General features: G+C 49.4%; 1 protein-coding gene across 1 annotated transcript in view; it reads right to left on the bottom strand.

The window, feature by feature from the left end:
- Positions 1 to 16,342, bottom strand: part of LOC134578280 (5-hydroxytryptamine receptor 3A-like) — a 69,831-nt gene that overhangs the window by 12,693 nt on the left and 40,796 nt on the right. Inside the window, exons 2-5 of the mRNA XM_063437256.1 lie at positions 10,089 to 10,243; positions 9,722 to 9,766; positions 8,581 to 8,690; positions 1,990 to 2,162 (exon numbers count right to left, since the gene is read on the bottom strand). Coding sequence (XP_063293326.1) covers positions 1,990 to 2,162; positions 8,581 to 8,690; positions 9,722 to 9,766; positions 10,089 to 10,243 — 483 coding nt within the window. The remainder of the gene's footprint in view (positions 1 to 1,989; positions 2,163 to 8,580; positions 8,691 to 9,721; positions 9,767 to 10,088; positions 10,244 to 16,342) is intronic.

Genomic DNA, 16,342 nt, shown 5'->3' with positions numbered 1-16,342 from the left:
ACTGATTTGACAGACACTTACAAACATACACTAACAGAAGCACATACACGCAAACATGTGCATACACTAACAGAAGCACATACACTCATACGCACACACACATGCATACACTATCAGAAGCACCTACACGCAAACATGCATACACTAACAGAAGCACATACACTCACACACACGTACATATGATAACAGACGTAAATACACTCATACACACACACACACACACACTGACACAAACACACACATACATACACCAACAGACATGAACTAACATACACACACATAGACTAACAGACATACACACACACACACACACACACTAACAGACATACACACATACACTAACAGACATACACACACATACATACACATACACTAACAGACATACACACATACACTAACAGACATACACACACACACATACACTAACAGACATACACTAACAGACACACACATACACTAACAGACATACACATACACTAACAGACATACACACAGACATACATACACATACACTAACAGACATACACACAGACATACATACACACACACACATACACTAACAGACATACACACAGACATACATACATACACATACACTAACAGACATACATATATACAAATTATTCAAATAAACATTTCCCACCCACCCAGCCTCCCTACCTTTCAGGAAAGCTGGCATGGATGGGTCCCTGGGGTCCAGTGGGGCTGCAGTGAGGCTGGCATGGGGGGGCCACCTGAGTGCCCCCCTCCTCCCCCCCCGGCGGGCGGCTCTCTCCCTGTCACACGCGGCGAGGGAGCTGTGTCCTCTCTGCTCCCTCTCGCCGCGCGCCGTTTTCTGATGCAAGGAGCCGGAATATGACGTCATATTCCGGCTCCCGGCATCAGCAGACAACCCACGCGGCGAGAGGGAGCAGAGAGGACACAGCTCCCTCGCCGCGTGTGACAGGGAGAGAGCCGCCCGCCGGGGGGGAGGAGGGGGGGCAATCAGGTGGCCCTCCCATGACAGGGGGAACAGAGGGCATTTGGGGGCGGCATTTTTTGCCGCCCCCTGAGTGCCTGCAGGGGGAACGGCGTTCCTGCTGTGAAAAAAGTGCAGGAACGCCGTTCCCACGCGTTCCTGCAGGACTCGAGCCCTGCTTAAAGGAAACTATAGTGCCAGGAAAAGTTGTTTTCCTGGCACTACAGTCCCCTCTAGTACCCCCCCCCCCCCCCTTCCCTTAGAATTTCCCCATAGTAAAGCATTATACAGTGCTTTCTTATGGGGACTTCCCGTGACACAGGCGACCAAAAGTCGCCTAACACCACGGAAGTCCCTCTAGTGGCTGTCTGGTACACAGCCATTAAAAGTGGAGATACCCCACAAAGCTAATTATTGCAGTTTATAAAAACAATGCAATAATTGGCTTTGTAGGGTTAAGGGACCTGGGACATTGCACCCAGACCACTTCAATGAGCGGAAGTGGTCTGGGTGCCTATAGAGTTCCTTTAATAGAAAGCTAACATTATCATATCATGAGCACTACTAAAGATGAGATCATGTAAGTAGGGAGCTAAGGGAGGGCTAGAAAGATAGACAGAGGGTGTGAAAGCTAAATAATTATACATATGTATATCTCTGTATTGCAGCTCTGTGTAATAATCCATCACAGTGATCCTGGCTGTGTGGGATAGTTATGGTATCTTTTTGCGCCCAGCTCTGTGTGATATTTCTCTATATTTTACTCAGCTCTCCCTGTTGTATGGATATCTCTGTAGTCTACCTAGCTCTGTGTATTGTACAGGTATCTTTGTATTGTGCTCAGTGGATATATTGATGTTAATATTTTGTAGACACAAACATCTACCGACTGTAGGGGTTTACAATGCTTAACAGCTGCTTATTACCGACAAGCATAGAGATGTCCCCTCTTGTAGCGTTTATATTCTGAATTTGCAGATAAGATATTTTCAGTCCAAGATAATAGTTACACCACATGAGTGCATACGTACCTGAGTGAATATAAGAACCAAAGGTTAAGGTACACGTTTGAGTATCAAATGGAAACTTGAGGATATGCAGGTTACAGCTAGTGACAGTCCTCAAAGGCGCTGAATAACTGATTGAGCCATTGCTTGTGATGGAGTAATAGAGTTTCACTGAAGAATCCTTATTATAGTCTGTCCTATGCAATTATAGGTAAAATATCACATTTTCAGATATAATGACCCAAAATGAAAAGTGCTTAAACCAGATGTATAATGGTATTTACATATAACCCAGCTTATACCAGGGCTTGTTTACAATCTTTTCGGTAAATTTATTTATATATTTATAAAATATTTTACCAGGAAAGATACATTGAGATTTCTCTCGTTTTCAAGTATGTCCTGGGTCCACAAATCATTGCATTGTTACACTTAGTGTACAATAAAATACAAATACAATTATTAATATACAATAGCAGACACAAGCTGTTGCTGTTAGCAAGAGCCAATAACTTGTAATCACTACAAGCTGCCACCAGATTTACATTATTTGTTGATAAATTGTTGCAGGCTATGACTAATAAAGACTGCCGCTACAGAAACCAGCCACTCTAATATCCCTTTAAGGACACATGACAGAAATGTTCCGTCATGATTGCCTTTTATTACTGAAGCTGTGTCCTTGTCAGTTTGATAATTTTTATTAACTTTTTCCAAGGGTACAGAAAAGAAGCGGGGGTGATGGGGGAAAATAAATTTCTCATCATCGCAATACTGTAAGATCATCTTATACATTTACTGTTAGTCTAGTACATTGTGAATTATTCCACAGTGCCCCATTAATGAACAGTTTACCAGTTGGGGGGAGGGGTTGGGTACAGAAAAAAGGTAGGTAAGAGGGGGTTAGGTTAGGGGGGAATGTATCTGAACATTCTCATATCCTGTGTGACATTGTATAATAAACCTGGTGTCCTGTACCTCCACATGTGTTATGCCTGAGCAATCCCTCACCTTGGCCTGCCCATGGCCTATTTCTCCTATCTCGTTTCTGATGCTTTATGAGCCCTCCTAGAGATTGTCTGCTCTCGTGGTTATGTGTATAGGTACACCCTCTCCCTACACTCTAAAACTATATATACAGGTGGGTAACTGTGCTCAGCTAGGGTGGTGGTCAGTCTCCTCCGACCGTGTGTAGCGCCATGCCTCTGTGGGGGTATTTAACTCCAAGAACCAAGTGTCCCTTTTTCAATTCCTAATTTGCCCCTTTTACCAGGCGACTTGTTCCGTATGGTTATTTATTTGTTTATTTATTTTTATTATTTATTTATTTTCGACTATTTCTTCATTTCTAAGCCCATCTGTGTCACCCATTTAGTGTGGGCTAAGGTGGTGTGTTTTTTTTGAGGGTTTTTGCCTATTTAGTCCCTTTTCGTACAGCAAATTCAGGGATATTTGCTGGATGAGGGCCTCCCTAGTTGGTGCCTGAACCTGTTTCCATGCTCTTGCTATGAGGGTATTAGCCGCTATCCGTATATGGTATAATAAATGGGAGTCTATTTTGTTGAATTCCTCTAGCCCCATGTGAAGCTGTGTCCTTAAGGGGATATTAGCGACTTGCTGGTAATGCACTGAAATCCATACCTGAGCATGCGCGATATAACCTATGTGGCAAGCAGCGTTTGGCCAGTAAAGAGATTTACACCAGGCTAGACGTGGGTTTAGTGGCAGGCAGTAATGAGCAGTGACAGGGTTATCAACCAGTCAGAAACTATGTAGCGAATGTTAAGTGACCGGCTTTCAGTAGTGGCAGCTGGTAATTCTGTCATTACATTTATCATTTTGCAGATGGTAAACAGACACTACTCACTAACAGTAGCAAAAAGCAGTAATGAGTAGTGGCTGTCACTAAAACAAAGTGACAAGATTCTGAATGAGCCCTTAGAATGTATACCCAATCTCATTGTACCATATTCACCAGTGGAAAAAAAACATTGAACATTATTTAACCTTCTTTCATTTGAAACTTCATTTTCTTTTTAAATCTTGTCAACAATTTAGCAAAAAAAAAAATCAGTTTAATTCAGGCACAGCTGTGGAACACATTGCAAATGACAAACCTTGTTTCATGTCTTTCCATATGCTGATTGCCAGGTGCACAGAAGAGAGCTTACAACAGTGACTGACAGGGAGCTAAGATGGAGGTGCCCATTTGCAGGATAAAAAGGTGTGGATTTCTAAATTTTAGTTCTATTTTTCACACCCGAGTAATACATGTATTAAAGATAGGTGATGAGTAAATGTCAAATTAAAAATCCTGGGAACTTTTTTGCTCTGAAGACATGCTGGAGGCCGTCTGTGACACACCATGCCCTTATGGCGATTGCCATATGCGCCCCCGCTTAAAGTGGCATCTATTTTGTTATGGTCTCTACTTGTAATGCACTTAAATCTTACGTCCATACCACTCACGATCCCCACATAAGATAATGAGCGCAGTTTGGCGTACACGCCTCTACTATAGAGTCTAGGGTTACACTTTGACTCAATGCCACCGCTGCGACAGAGTGAGAGGGCTCATGCCTAGCACTTACCCCTCTTACCTGCGAGATGGCGACATGTTCCATTCTTTTAACCTGTTGCGCTCCTAGATAGCCTGACATGTATACTGGAACCGCACTATGGTACTAGCTAGCCCTACCTACACCCAGGCCCAACTAGTGAAGTTTTATACACGTTTAGCCTAACAGGAGGTACTCAAAAATTGATGTCAACCATATCCTAAAACAAAAGCTTAATGTTTTCACATGTACATGTTATATAAAAAATGTGCACTGCCAAAAAAAAAAAAAAAACTTAAGCTACATTGTGTAAATCTCGCCTTTGCGTTAACTAACATAATTCATTTTTTTTTTTTTTTTTTTTGCATGTTTACGCTCCAAGCTTTAAAGACAACTCACTAAGTCTACCTATTCTGTAAACGTACTATTTGTCTCTCTAACATGTACACATAGTGTTCTTGGTTTTTTTTGTTTGTTTGTTCTTTTTTTTTTTTTTTAAACTACTGCGAACCGTACTACTAGATTTTGCTTTATCAAAGCTTAATATGTATAGCCTCCCTAGTTAGTACCCACTTAAACTAACCCTAGCAACGGTTAACTCTTGTTATATTAACTCCTTAAAATTGTGCATGTCAGACAGGAAAACTCACATGTTAATTTAAATGTCAATCTACTGTCTACGTTTTCTCTCAACAAAACCTAAAAACTGTGCCGTTTATTCATATGCCATGTTTTGATTATTGTCTGTTACCGCTTACGTCTGCTATTGTGGCTGAGTAAGTCTATTGTTATACCTTGCACAACAGAAAATAAAGAATTAAAAAAAAAAAAAATCCTGGGAACTAACAGTTTCCCTTTAAGAAAGTACTTCTGAAAATTGCAACCATTCATTCTAATACTATTACTATATATAAATATTACTTCAAGTACTGTATTTTGCATATGTGTAATATATAAAATTAAATAAGATTGCATCTTAGAAGCATTCAATTCTTATACACCAAGTTAAAAATTATTAATTTATAAATGTACTGTATATACTCAAATATAAACCGAGGCACCCAATTTTACCTAAAAAAACTGGAAAAACGTATTGACTCGAGTATAAGCCTAGGGTGGGAAATGCAGCAGCTACTGGTATCAACATGCAATGCAAAGCTTCAAATTATCCCATGACTGTGATAATGCAATGCAAAGCTTCAGATTATCCCATGACTGGGATAATGGGAGTTAGTCACATTACAGACTGTGCACTTATTCACTAAAAACTGATCTAATAAAACACATTTAAAGCAAAAGGAAAATCCTCTTTTAAAGAATTTGCATATTTCTTTTCTCACCCCTGCCTCCTCAGTGGTCCTTTCCCCCATCCGCCCCCCCCCCCCACCTCCTTAGTGGCCCTTTCCCCCTTCTCCCCCCCACCTCCTCAGTGGTCCTTTCCCCCTTCTTCCACCCTCACCTCCTCAGTGGTCCTTTCCCCCTTCTTCCACCCTCACCTCCTCAGTGGTCCTTTCCCCCTTCTTCCACCCTCACCTCCTCAGTGGTCCTTTCCCCCTTCTTCCCCCATCACCTCCTCAGTGGTCCTTTCCCCCTTCTTCCCCCCTCACCTCCTCAGTGGTCCTTTCCCCCTTCTTCCCCCCTCACCTCCTCAGTGGTCCTTTCCCCCTTCTTCCTCCCTCACCTCCTCAGTGGTCCTTTCCCCCTTCTTCCTCCCTCACCTCGTCAGTGGTCCTTTCCCCCTTCTTCCTCCCTCACCTCCTCAGTGGCCCTTTCCCCCTTCTCCCCCTACCTCCTCAGTGGTCCTTTCCCCATTCTCCCCCCCCACCTCCTCAGTGGTCCTTTCCCCATTCTCCCCCCCCCCCACCTCCTCAGTGGTCCTTTCCCCATTCTCCTCCCCCCACCTCCTCAGTGGTCCTTTCCCCATTCTCCTCCCCCCACCTCCTCAGTGGTCCTTTCCCCATTCTCCTCCCCCCCACCTCCTCAGTGGTCCTTTCCCCATTCTCCTCCCCCCCACCTCCTCAGTGGTCCTTTCCCCATTCTCCTCCCCCCCCCCCACCTCCTCAGTGGTCCTTTCCCCATTCTCCTCCCCCCCCACCTCCTCAGTGGTCCTTTCCCCCTTCTGCCCCCCACCTCCTCAGTGGTCCTTTCCCCCTTCTTCCCCCCTTACCTCCTCAGTGGTCCTTTCCCCCTTCTTCCCACCTTACCTCCTCAGTGGTCCTTTCCCCCTTCTTCCCCCCTTACCTCCTCAGTGGTCCTTTCCCCCTTCTTCCCCCCTTACCTCCTCAGTGGTCCTTTCCCCCTTCTTCCCCCCTTACCTCCTCAGTGGTCCTTTCCCCCTTCTTCCCCCCTTACCTCCTCAGTGGTCCTTTCCCCCTTCTTCCCCCTTACCTCCTCAGTGGTCCTTTCCCCCTTCTTCCCCCCTTACCTCCTCAGTGGTCCTTTTCCCCTTCTCCCCCCCCCCCCACCTCCTCAGTTGTCCTTTTCCCCTTCTCCCCCCCCACCTCCTCAGTTGTCCTTTTCCCCTTCTCCCCCCCCCCCACCTCCTCAGTTGTCCTTTCCCCCTCAGTGGTCCTTTCCCCTTTTTGTCCTACCTATGTGGCGTGGACCGCAGTACATGAACTTCTGTTTCCTGTACCAGGCCACCGGTGGACTGAAGTGAAGTGCTCACTGAGAAATTCCTGTCCTGCGCTACGTTAGGTGGTCGGCAGGAGGAGCATTGTGCTCCCCTAAACCTAGCGCCCCCCCCCTCCCCCCCCGCCTCCCGGGCTGGTGTGCCCTAGGGAAGCGCTCACTTGAGTATAAGCCAAGGGGGGCTTTTTCAGCATAAAAAAAAAAATTGGCTTATACTCGAGTATATACAGTACTTACAACTTACCACAGCTCTCCCAGATTTCACAATTGAAGTTAGCCAGCTCTGTGGTATGCCAATACAACTTGTGCATTTCAAAGGAACACTCTAAGTACCATAACCACTACTGCCAACTGTAGCAGTTATGGTTCCATGAGTACCCTGGAACTCTCCTAGACTAAGTAGTCAATCCATTTAGGAGTGGTATGACAACTTACCTTAGTCCCGCATGTCGCCCGATAATGCCTCCCCTGCTGCTTGAAGCTCCTGCAAGAAGCTACCATTTAGCATGCAGGTCTGCACTCTTTAGCTGAGAGCAATCCTCTCAGCCAATGGGCACTCCTCAGCCCTGTATGGCATGACTTAAAGGACCACTCTAGGGCTAGGAAAACAAACTTGAGAGGGTCCCACTCTCGCCGGGCTGAATGGGTTAAACTCTTACCTTTCTCAAGCGCCAGGCTCCCTCGGTGCTGGGGAAATCTCCTCCCTCTTCCAACGTCAGCGCTGAATGCGCATGCGCGGCAAAAGACACGCGCGCATTCCATCAGTCCATGGGAAAGCATTTCTCAATGCATTCCTATGGATGTAAGCATCTTCTTACTGTGATTTTTCACAGTGAGAAGTGAGGAAGCGCCTCTAGCGGTTGTCAATGAGACAGCCACTAGAGGCTGGATTAACCCTAATGTAAACATAGCAGTTTCTCTGAAACTGCTATGTTTACAGCTGCAGGGTTAAACCTAGATGGACCTGGCACCCAGACCACTTCATTGAGCTGAAGTGGTCTGGGTGCCTATAGTGGTCCTTTAACTTAGTGGAACTAACTGGAAGCTCTTCTGGCAGCAGAGAAGGTTGCATTGATTGCCCGGCAGGAACCAGGTAAAACTATTATTAAATGGTTTGAATACTTACTTTGGGAAGACTCCAGGGCACTCCTAGCACCATATGTACTACAGTAAGTTGTAGTGGTTATGGTGTTTAATATGTCATTTTAGCATAAGGGAATTTGTAGTGTCAAAATAAACATGGTGGGCTTTTAGAAAGGTTAACTAATAACAGGACCCCACTAACGCAGAGGGTTTCAACTCTAAACCTTAAATCTGCTAACATATCTGGTTACTTCAGTTGCATATGAAGGAAGTTCAAAGCGTGGTTTGGGTCTTGCATGCACATAATCAGAACTTTTCTACGAATAACATTTGTATAACTTACATTTCATAAATGTAGAGGTCTGGTTTCCAAAGTATTTCGCCGAGTATGCGCACTCTATTAATTTCACAGAAATTATCAGGGTTCCAGGAAATAAACTCATCTGTCCACACCTGGAATAGCAAAACACGTAATAAAATCTGAATGAAAGTGACAAATTGTTTACCAAGCCCATGTCAAATTCCTGGTGGACTCCCGGCATATTCCAGTCACAATGTCAAAAACAAGCAAGCGTCTCACACAATGCCATTCAAGCGATGCTTGACGGAGAACATTCATGCCAATCAATCGCTCACACTTTCTCTATTGCTACTGTCTTCCCCATGTAAACTCCTCTTTTTACTTCGACTGCTTACTTACGGTTTTTGGGATTCCAACAGAGATGTCCTACTTTCTAGGAATTGGTTTTCAGTTTTGCCCTAGGCTTGTGTTTCTGTTACTAAATTTTCTGGTTTCTCTTCATCTGGCTATTGTTAGGAGTTAAAGTATTTTTGGAATCTATACTTTTGGGCTTGTCACCTGATTTAACTGTAGCATGAATATATATATATATATATATATATATATATATATATATATATACCGTATGTTTGTTTTTTTTTTGTTTGTTTTTTTAGTGGTTTTAAAGTTTTGTATACTCACAGTCTCAGTGCTGAATTCCTGTTACTACTTTTTATTTCATTTATGTGTGCTTGTTTAAAAGATGTGCTTTTATGTTATTATTAATCGTCTATGATGTACCCCTCTTTGTAGTTAAACCGATCTTTCATAGAGTTAGTCGTCTCATTAGCCAATATTAGAATTGGTCATTATCTGCCTGTAAAATGTGGCACAACTGAATTATTCAAATTCAGCTGAACTGCCTTTGCAGGTAGATATGGGTCGATTTTGTTAAATCAAAGGAATAGGTTCCATCATTTAGTACCGGCTCCGTCTGAACTGGCTGATCTCTGGACTATATACAATTTAATTCAGAGTATTGATAAAGTCTGTGAGCAATATCAAGTTTTTGCAGTCTATCCCTGGATGTACTAAATTATTTTTCATAATCTGGAATTTAATGAGTAAACCTGATTTATTCACATGAAAGTAAACTGGCAATGTGTTAAAGCACACTAGAATCATAAAGATTTCAATTCCTTACCATGTTAAACCAGAGAAGGGTAGTTAAGATCTGTAGACTTGTGTCCTAAAAAATGTAAGATTAATAAGGTTAGCTTAACATAAGATTCTCATCATAATTAACAAATGACGCTATGCAACCCAACCTTTCAACCACCACCAAAAAAAGCAGGTAGGTTGTCTCCAATAATTATCGTGCAGAGTCATTGCTACATACACATAGAAAGTAATATCTGTGCACAACTAAAAGTAATGCGTTGACTCCAAAACTTGAGGCGTATAAGGAAAAAAAGTTTCAGGATTCTCTGTACTTGTGCCTAAGCAAGTCATAGGTTAGTCTAAGCAGCTGAACTTACAATACGATCACCCATTTAAAAAAAAAATCTCACCAAGTCGATGACCGTATAGAGGTAAAAGTCTATATAGACCACGGTTGGTTTTCTCCAGTCTTTTACCGGTCTCACATCAGGACCCGGAAGATCGGTCAGATTCAAACTTTGTAGCACATCATTGAAACTACAGACCATCTGAGTGTGACAGCAACCTGGGATATAAACAAATTACAGAATGTTGTGGGACCTTTTAAAGACGGACTGCATAATGGAATAATCCTATCTATGAATGTCCATTACCCTAACAATGGGTGACATCCAAAGAAAAGGTGAAGCCAATTGAAAATACATAAACTATGCCTTGTATATAGAGGTAAATGGTATTAATGAGTCTAAATTCGTGCGTAAAGCACAATATTTTAATTAACTGTATTAACTATGTAAATAGTGTATAGTACAGTGAACAGAAGTGAAAGTTGTTCTAGGTAACTAAAAGCTAGCTACTAGTGTGCATCAGTTTTGGAATTAATGCTTTTTTTTTACATTTGAAAGGCACTAGAGCCTCTCTGAACCAGGCCTTTGGGTAAATGGAATAAATGCCTGGTGGATTGGGATGGCTGATGATGCATAGTAATACCATAGAATGGGGTAATATGTATTTGCTGTGTTGCAGTATAATGATTACATATTCTAGTTTATTATGTAAGACGGCGATGATTCCTATCTTCTGTATTCAGGTTGCTGTTCCTGCTAGCTTTGAAGAAACTGGCAAACACAGGTCTGCCCCCTAGTAACAGATGCATGCAGGATGTAGATTCTAAACTGGTCTATAGGAGTACTGGATACAGGGCCGGTGCTTCCTATAGACGACTTAGGCAGCTGCCTGAGTGCTCTATAGAAAGCTCTATGAAGGTGCACCGGCCCGGGCGCGCAAGAAAAGAGGGATCGGCATAAGGGAAGCGCACAGCGCTCCCTCCTGTCAGTCCCTCATTGTAGCGTAGCCGAGCTCCTGTCCGTGGTACAGGAACATCCTTTTCGTGTACCCAGCTGGACTGACAGGCAGTGTTCACTCAGTGAGCATTTCCTGTTAGTCCGGCCGGGTACAGGAAACAGAAGAGGTAGGGGAGGTGGGTGAGGAGAACAAGGGAAGAGACAACTGAAGGAAGTGGGGGGGATAAGTAGAGACCACTGAGGGAGGGGGGGATGAGGAGGATAGACCTCTATGGGAGGGGGTGGAGGGGAGACTACTAAGGGTGGGGGGGTTGTGGAGAGACCACGAAGGGAGGGGGTGAGGAGAGACCACAAAGGGAGGGAGGAGGGGGGTGAGGAGAGACCACAAAGGAAGGGAGGGAGGAGGGGGGTGAGGAGAGACCACAAAGGAAGGGAGGGAGGAGGGGGGTGAGGAGAGACCACAAAGGAAGGGAGGGAGGAGGGGGGTGAGGAGAGACCACAAAGGAAGGGAGGAAGGAGGGGGGTGAGGAGAGACCACAAAGGAAGGGAGGGGGGAGGGGGGTGAGGAGAGACCACAAAGGAAGGGAGGGAGGAGGGGGGTGAGGAGAGACCACAAAGGAAGGGAGGGAGGAGGGGGGTGAGGAGAGACCACAAAGGAAGGGAGGGAGGAGGGGTGAGGAGAGACCACAAAGGAAGGGAGGGAGGAAGGGGGTGAGGAGAGACCACAAAGGAAGGGAGGGAGGTAGGAAGGGGGTGAGGAGAGACCACAAAGGAAGGGAGGGAGGAGAGACCACAAAGGAAGGGAGGGAGGAGGGGGGTGAGGAGAGACCACAAAGGAAGGGAGGGAGGAGGGGGTGAGGAGAGACCACAAAGGAAGGGAGAGGGGAAGGGGGTGAGGAGAGACCACAAAGGAAGGGAGGGAGGAGGGGGGTGAGGTGAGACCACAAAGGGAGGGAGGAGTGGGGTGAGGAGAGACCACAAAAAGAGGGAGGGAGGAGGGGGGTGAGGAGAGACCACAAAGGGAGGGAGGGAGGAGGGGGGTGAGGAGAGACCACAAAGGAAGGGAGGGAGGAGGGGGGTGAGGAGAGACCACAAAGGAAGGGAGGGAGGAGGGGGGTGAGGAGAGACCACAAAGGAAGGGAGGGAGGAGGGGGGTGAGGAGAGACCACAAAGGAAGGGAGGGAGGAGGGGGGTGAGGAGAGACCACAAAGGAAGGGAGGGAGGAGGGGGGTGAGGAGAGACCACAAAGGAAGGGAGGGAGGAGGGGGGTGAGGAGAGACCACAAAGGAAGGGAGGGAGGAGGGGGGTGAGGAGAGACCACAAAGGAAGGGAGGGAGGAGAGACCACAAAGGAAGGGAGGGAGGAGAGACCACAAAGGAAGGGAGGGAGGAGAGACCACAAAGGAAGGGAGGGAGGAGAGACCACAAAGGAAGGGAGGGAGGAGAGACCACAAAGGAAGGGAGGGAGGAGAGACCACAAAGGAAGGGAGGGAGGAGAGACCACAAAGGAAGGAAGGGGTGAGGAGAGACCACAAAGGAAGGGAGGGAGGAAGGGGGTGAGGAGAGAACACAAAGGAAGGGAGGGAGGGAGGGGTGAGGAGAGACCACAAAGGAAGCAAGGGGGTGAGGAGAGACCACAAAGGAAGGGAGGGAGGAAGGGGGTGAGGAGAGACCACAAAGGAAGGGAGGGAGGAGGGGGGTGAGGAGACACTACAAAGGAAGGGAGGAAGGGGGTGAGGAGAGACCACAAAGGAAGGGAGGGAGGAGGGGGGTGAGGAGACCACAAAGGAAGGAAGGGAGGGAGGAGGGGGTGAGGAGAGACCACAAAGGGAGGGCAGGAGGAGGTAGTGAGGAGAGACCACAAAGGAAGGAAGGAAGGGAGGGAGGAGGGGGTGAGGAGAGACCACAAAGAAAGGGAGGGAGGAGGGGGGTGAGGAGAGACCACAAAGGAAGGGAGGGAGGAAGGGGGTGAGGAGAGACCACAAAGGAAGGGAGGGTGGAAGGGGGTGAGGAGAGACCACAAAGGAAGGGAGGGAGGAAGGGGGTGAGGAGAGACCACAAAGGAAGGGAGGGAGGAAGGGGGTGAGGAGAGACCACAAAGGGAGGGAGGGAGGAAGGGGGTGAGGAGAGACCACAAAGGAAGGGAGGGAGGAAGGGGGTGAGGAGAGGCCACACAGGAAGGGAGGGAGGAAGGGGGTGAGGAGAGACCACAAAGGAAGGGAGGGAGGAAGGGGGTGAGGAGAGACCACAAAGGAAGGGAGGGAGGAAGGGGGTGAGGAGAGACCACAAAGGAAGGGAGGGAGGGAGGAAGGGGGTGAGGAGAGACCACAAAGGAAGGGAGGGAGGGAGGAAGGGGGTGAGGAGAGACCACAAAGGAAGGGAGGGAGGGAGGAAGGGGGTGAGGAGAGACCACAAAGGAAGGGAGGGAGGGAGGAAGGGGGTGAGGAGAGACCACAAAGGAAGGGAGGGAGGGAGGAAGGGGGTGAGGAGAGACCACAAAGGAAGGGAGGGAGGGAGGAAGGGGGTGGGGAGAGACCACAAAGGAAGGGAGGGAGGGAGGAAGGGGGTGAGGAGAGACCACAAAGGAAGGGAGGGAGGGAGGAAGGGGGTGAGGAGAGACCACAAAGGAAGGGAGGGAGGGAGGGAGGAAGGGGGTGAGGAGAGACCACAAAGGAAGGGAGGGAGGGAGGGAGGAAGGGGGTGAGGAGAGACCACAAAGGAAGGGAGGGAGGGAGGAAGGGGGTGAGGAGAGACCACAAAGGAAGGGAGGGAGGGAGGGAGGGAGGAAGGGCGTGAGGAGAGACCACAAAGGAAGGGAGGAAGGGGGTGAGGAGAGACAAGGAAGGGAGGGAGCAAGGGGGTGAGGAGAGACCACAAAGGAAGGCAGGGAGGGAGGAAGGGGGTGAGGAGAGACCACAAAGGAAGGGAGGGAGGGAGGAAGGGGGTGAGGAGAGACCACAAAGGAAGGGAGGGAGGGAGGAAGGGGGTGAGGAGAGACCAAGAAAAAAGGGAGGGAGGAAGGGGGTGAGGAGAGACCACAAAGGGAGGAAGGGGGTGAGGAGAGACCACCAAAGAAGGGAGGGAGGAAGGGGGTGAGGAGAGACCACAAAGGAAGGGAGGGAGGAAGGGGGTGAGGAGAGACCACAAAGGAAGGGAGGGAGGAGGGGGTGAGGAGAGACCACAAAGGAAGGGAGGGAGGGAGGAAGGGGGTGGGGGAGAGACCACAAAGGAAGGGAGGGAGGAGGGGGGTGAGGAGAGACCACAAAGGAAGGGAGGGAGGAGGGGGGTGAGGAGAGACCACAAAGGAAGGGAGGGAGGAGGGGGGTGAGGAGAGACCACAAAGGAAGGGAGGGAGGGAGGAAGGGGGTGAGGAGAGACCACAAAGGAAGGGAGGGAGGAGGGGGGTGAGGAGAGACCACAAAGGAAGGGAGGGAGGAGGGGGGTGAGGAGAGACCACAAAGGAAGGGAGGGGGGTGAGGAGAGACCACGAAGGGAGGGAGGAGGGGGGTGGGGAGAGACCACGAAGGGAGGGAGGAGGGGGGTGAGGAGAGACCACAAAGGAAGGGAAGGAGGGAGGAGGGGGTGAGGAGAGACCACAAAGGAAGGGAGGGAGGAGGGGGGTGAGGAGAGACCACAAACGAAGGAAGGGAGGAGGGGGGTGAGGAGAGACCACAAAGGAAGGGAGGGAGGAGGGGGTGAGGAGAGACGACTAGGGAGGGGTGGAGGGGGGGAGAGGAGAGATGACTAGGGAGGGGTGGAGGGGAGGAGAGATGACTAGGGAGGGGTGGAGGGGAGGAGAGATGACAAGGGAGGGGTGGAGGGGAGGAGAGATGACTAGGGAGGGGTGGAGGGGAGGAGAGATGACTAGGGAGGGGTGGAGGGGGGAGGGGAGAGATGACTAGGGAGGGGTGGGGGGAGGGGAGAGATGACTAGGGAGGGGTGGGGGGGGAGGGGAGAGATGACTAGGGAGGGGTGGAGGGGGAGAGGAGAGATGACTAGGGAGGGGTGGAGGGGGAGAGGAGAGATGACTAGGGAGGGGTGGAGGGGGGGAGAGGAGAGATGACTAGGGAGGGGTGGAGGGGAGGAGAGATGACTAGGGAGGGGTGGAGGGGAGGAGAGATGACTAGGGAGGGGTGGAGGGGAGGAGAGATGACTAGGGAGGGGTGGAGGGGAGGAGAGATGACTAGGCAGGGGTGGAGGGGAGGAGAGATGACTAGGGAGGGGTGGAGGGGGGAGGGGAGAGATGACTAGGGAGGGGTGGAGGGGGGAGGGGAGAGATGACTAGGGAGGGGTGGAGGGGGAGAGGAGAGATGACTAGGGAGGGGTGGAGGGGGAAGAGGAGAGATGACTAGGGAGGGGTGGAGGGGGAAGAGGAGAGATGACTAGGGAGGGGTGGAGGGGGAAGAGGAGAGATGACTAGGGAGGGGTGGAGGGGGGAGAGGAGAGATGACTAGGGAGGGGTGGAGGGGGGAGAGGAGAGATGACTAGGGAGGGGTGGAGGGGGGAGAGGAGAGATGACTAGGGAGGGGTGGAGGGGGGAGAGGAGAGATGACTAGGGAGGGGTGGAGGGGGGAGAGGAGAGATGACTAGGGAGGGGTGGAGGGGGGAGAGGAGAGATGACTAGGGAGGGGTGGAGGGGGGAGAGGAGAGATGACTAGGGAGGGGTGGAGGGGGGAGAGGAGAGATGACTAGGGAGGGGTGGAGGGGGGAGAGGAGAGATGACTAGGGAGGGGTGGAGGGGGGAGAGGAGAGATGACTAGGGAGGGGTGGAGGGGGGAGAGGAGAGATGACTAGGGAGGGGTGGAGGGGGGAGAGGAGAGATGACTAGGGAGGGGTGGAGGGGGGAGAGGAGAGATGACTAGGGAGGGGTGGAGGGGGGAGAGGAGAGATGACTAGGGAGGGGTGGAGGGGGGAGAGGAGAGATGACTAGGGAGGGGTGGAGGGGGGAGAGGAGAGATGACTAGGGAGGGGGGAGAGGAGAGATGACTAGGGAGGGGTGGAGGGGGGAGAGGAGAGATGACTAGGGAGGGGTGGAGGGGGGAGAGGAGAGATGACTAGGGAGGGGGGTGAGGAGAGATGACTAGGGAGGGGTGGAGGGGGGAGAGGAGAGATGACTAGGGAGGGGTGGAGGGGGGAGAGGAGAGATGACTAGGGAGGGGTGGAGGGGGGAGAGGAGAGATGACTAGGGAGGGGTGGAGGGGGGAGAGGAGAGATGACTAGGGAGGGGTGGAGGGGGGAGAGGAGAGATGACTAGGGAGGGGTGGAGGGGGGAGAGGAGAGATGACTAGGGAGGGGTGGAGGGGGGGGAGAGGAGAGATGACTAGGGAGGGGTGGAGGGGGGGGAGAGGAGAGATGACTAGG

The sequence above is a fragment of the Pelobates fuscus genome, chromosome 12 (assembly GCF_036172605.1).
Source record: "Pelobates fuscus isolate aPelFus1 chromosome 12, aPelFus1.pri, whole genome shotgun sequence".
NCBI lineage: Eukaryota > Metazoa > Chordata > Amphibia > Anura > Pelobatidae > Pelobates > Pelobates fuscus.
Note: the sequence above shows the minus strand (reverse complement) of the source record. Positions and strands in the feature narration are given on the sequence as shown.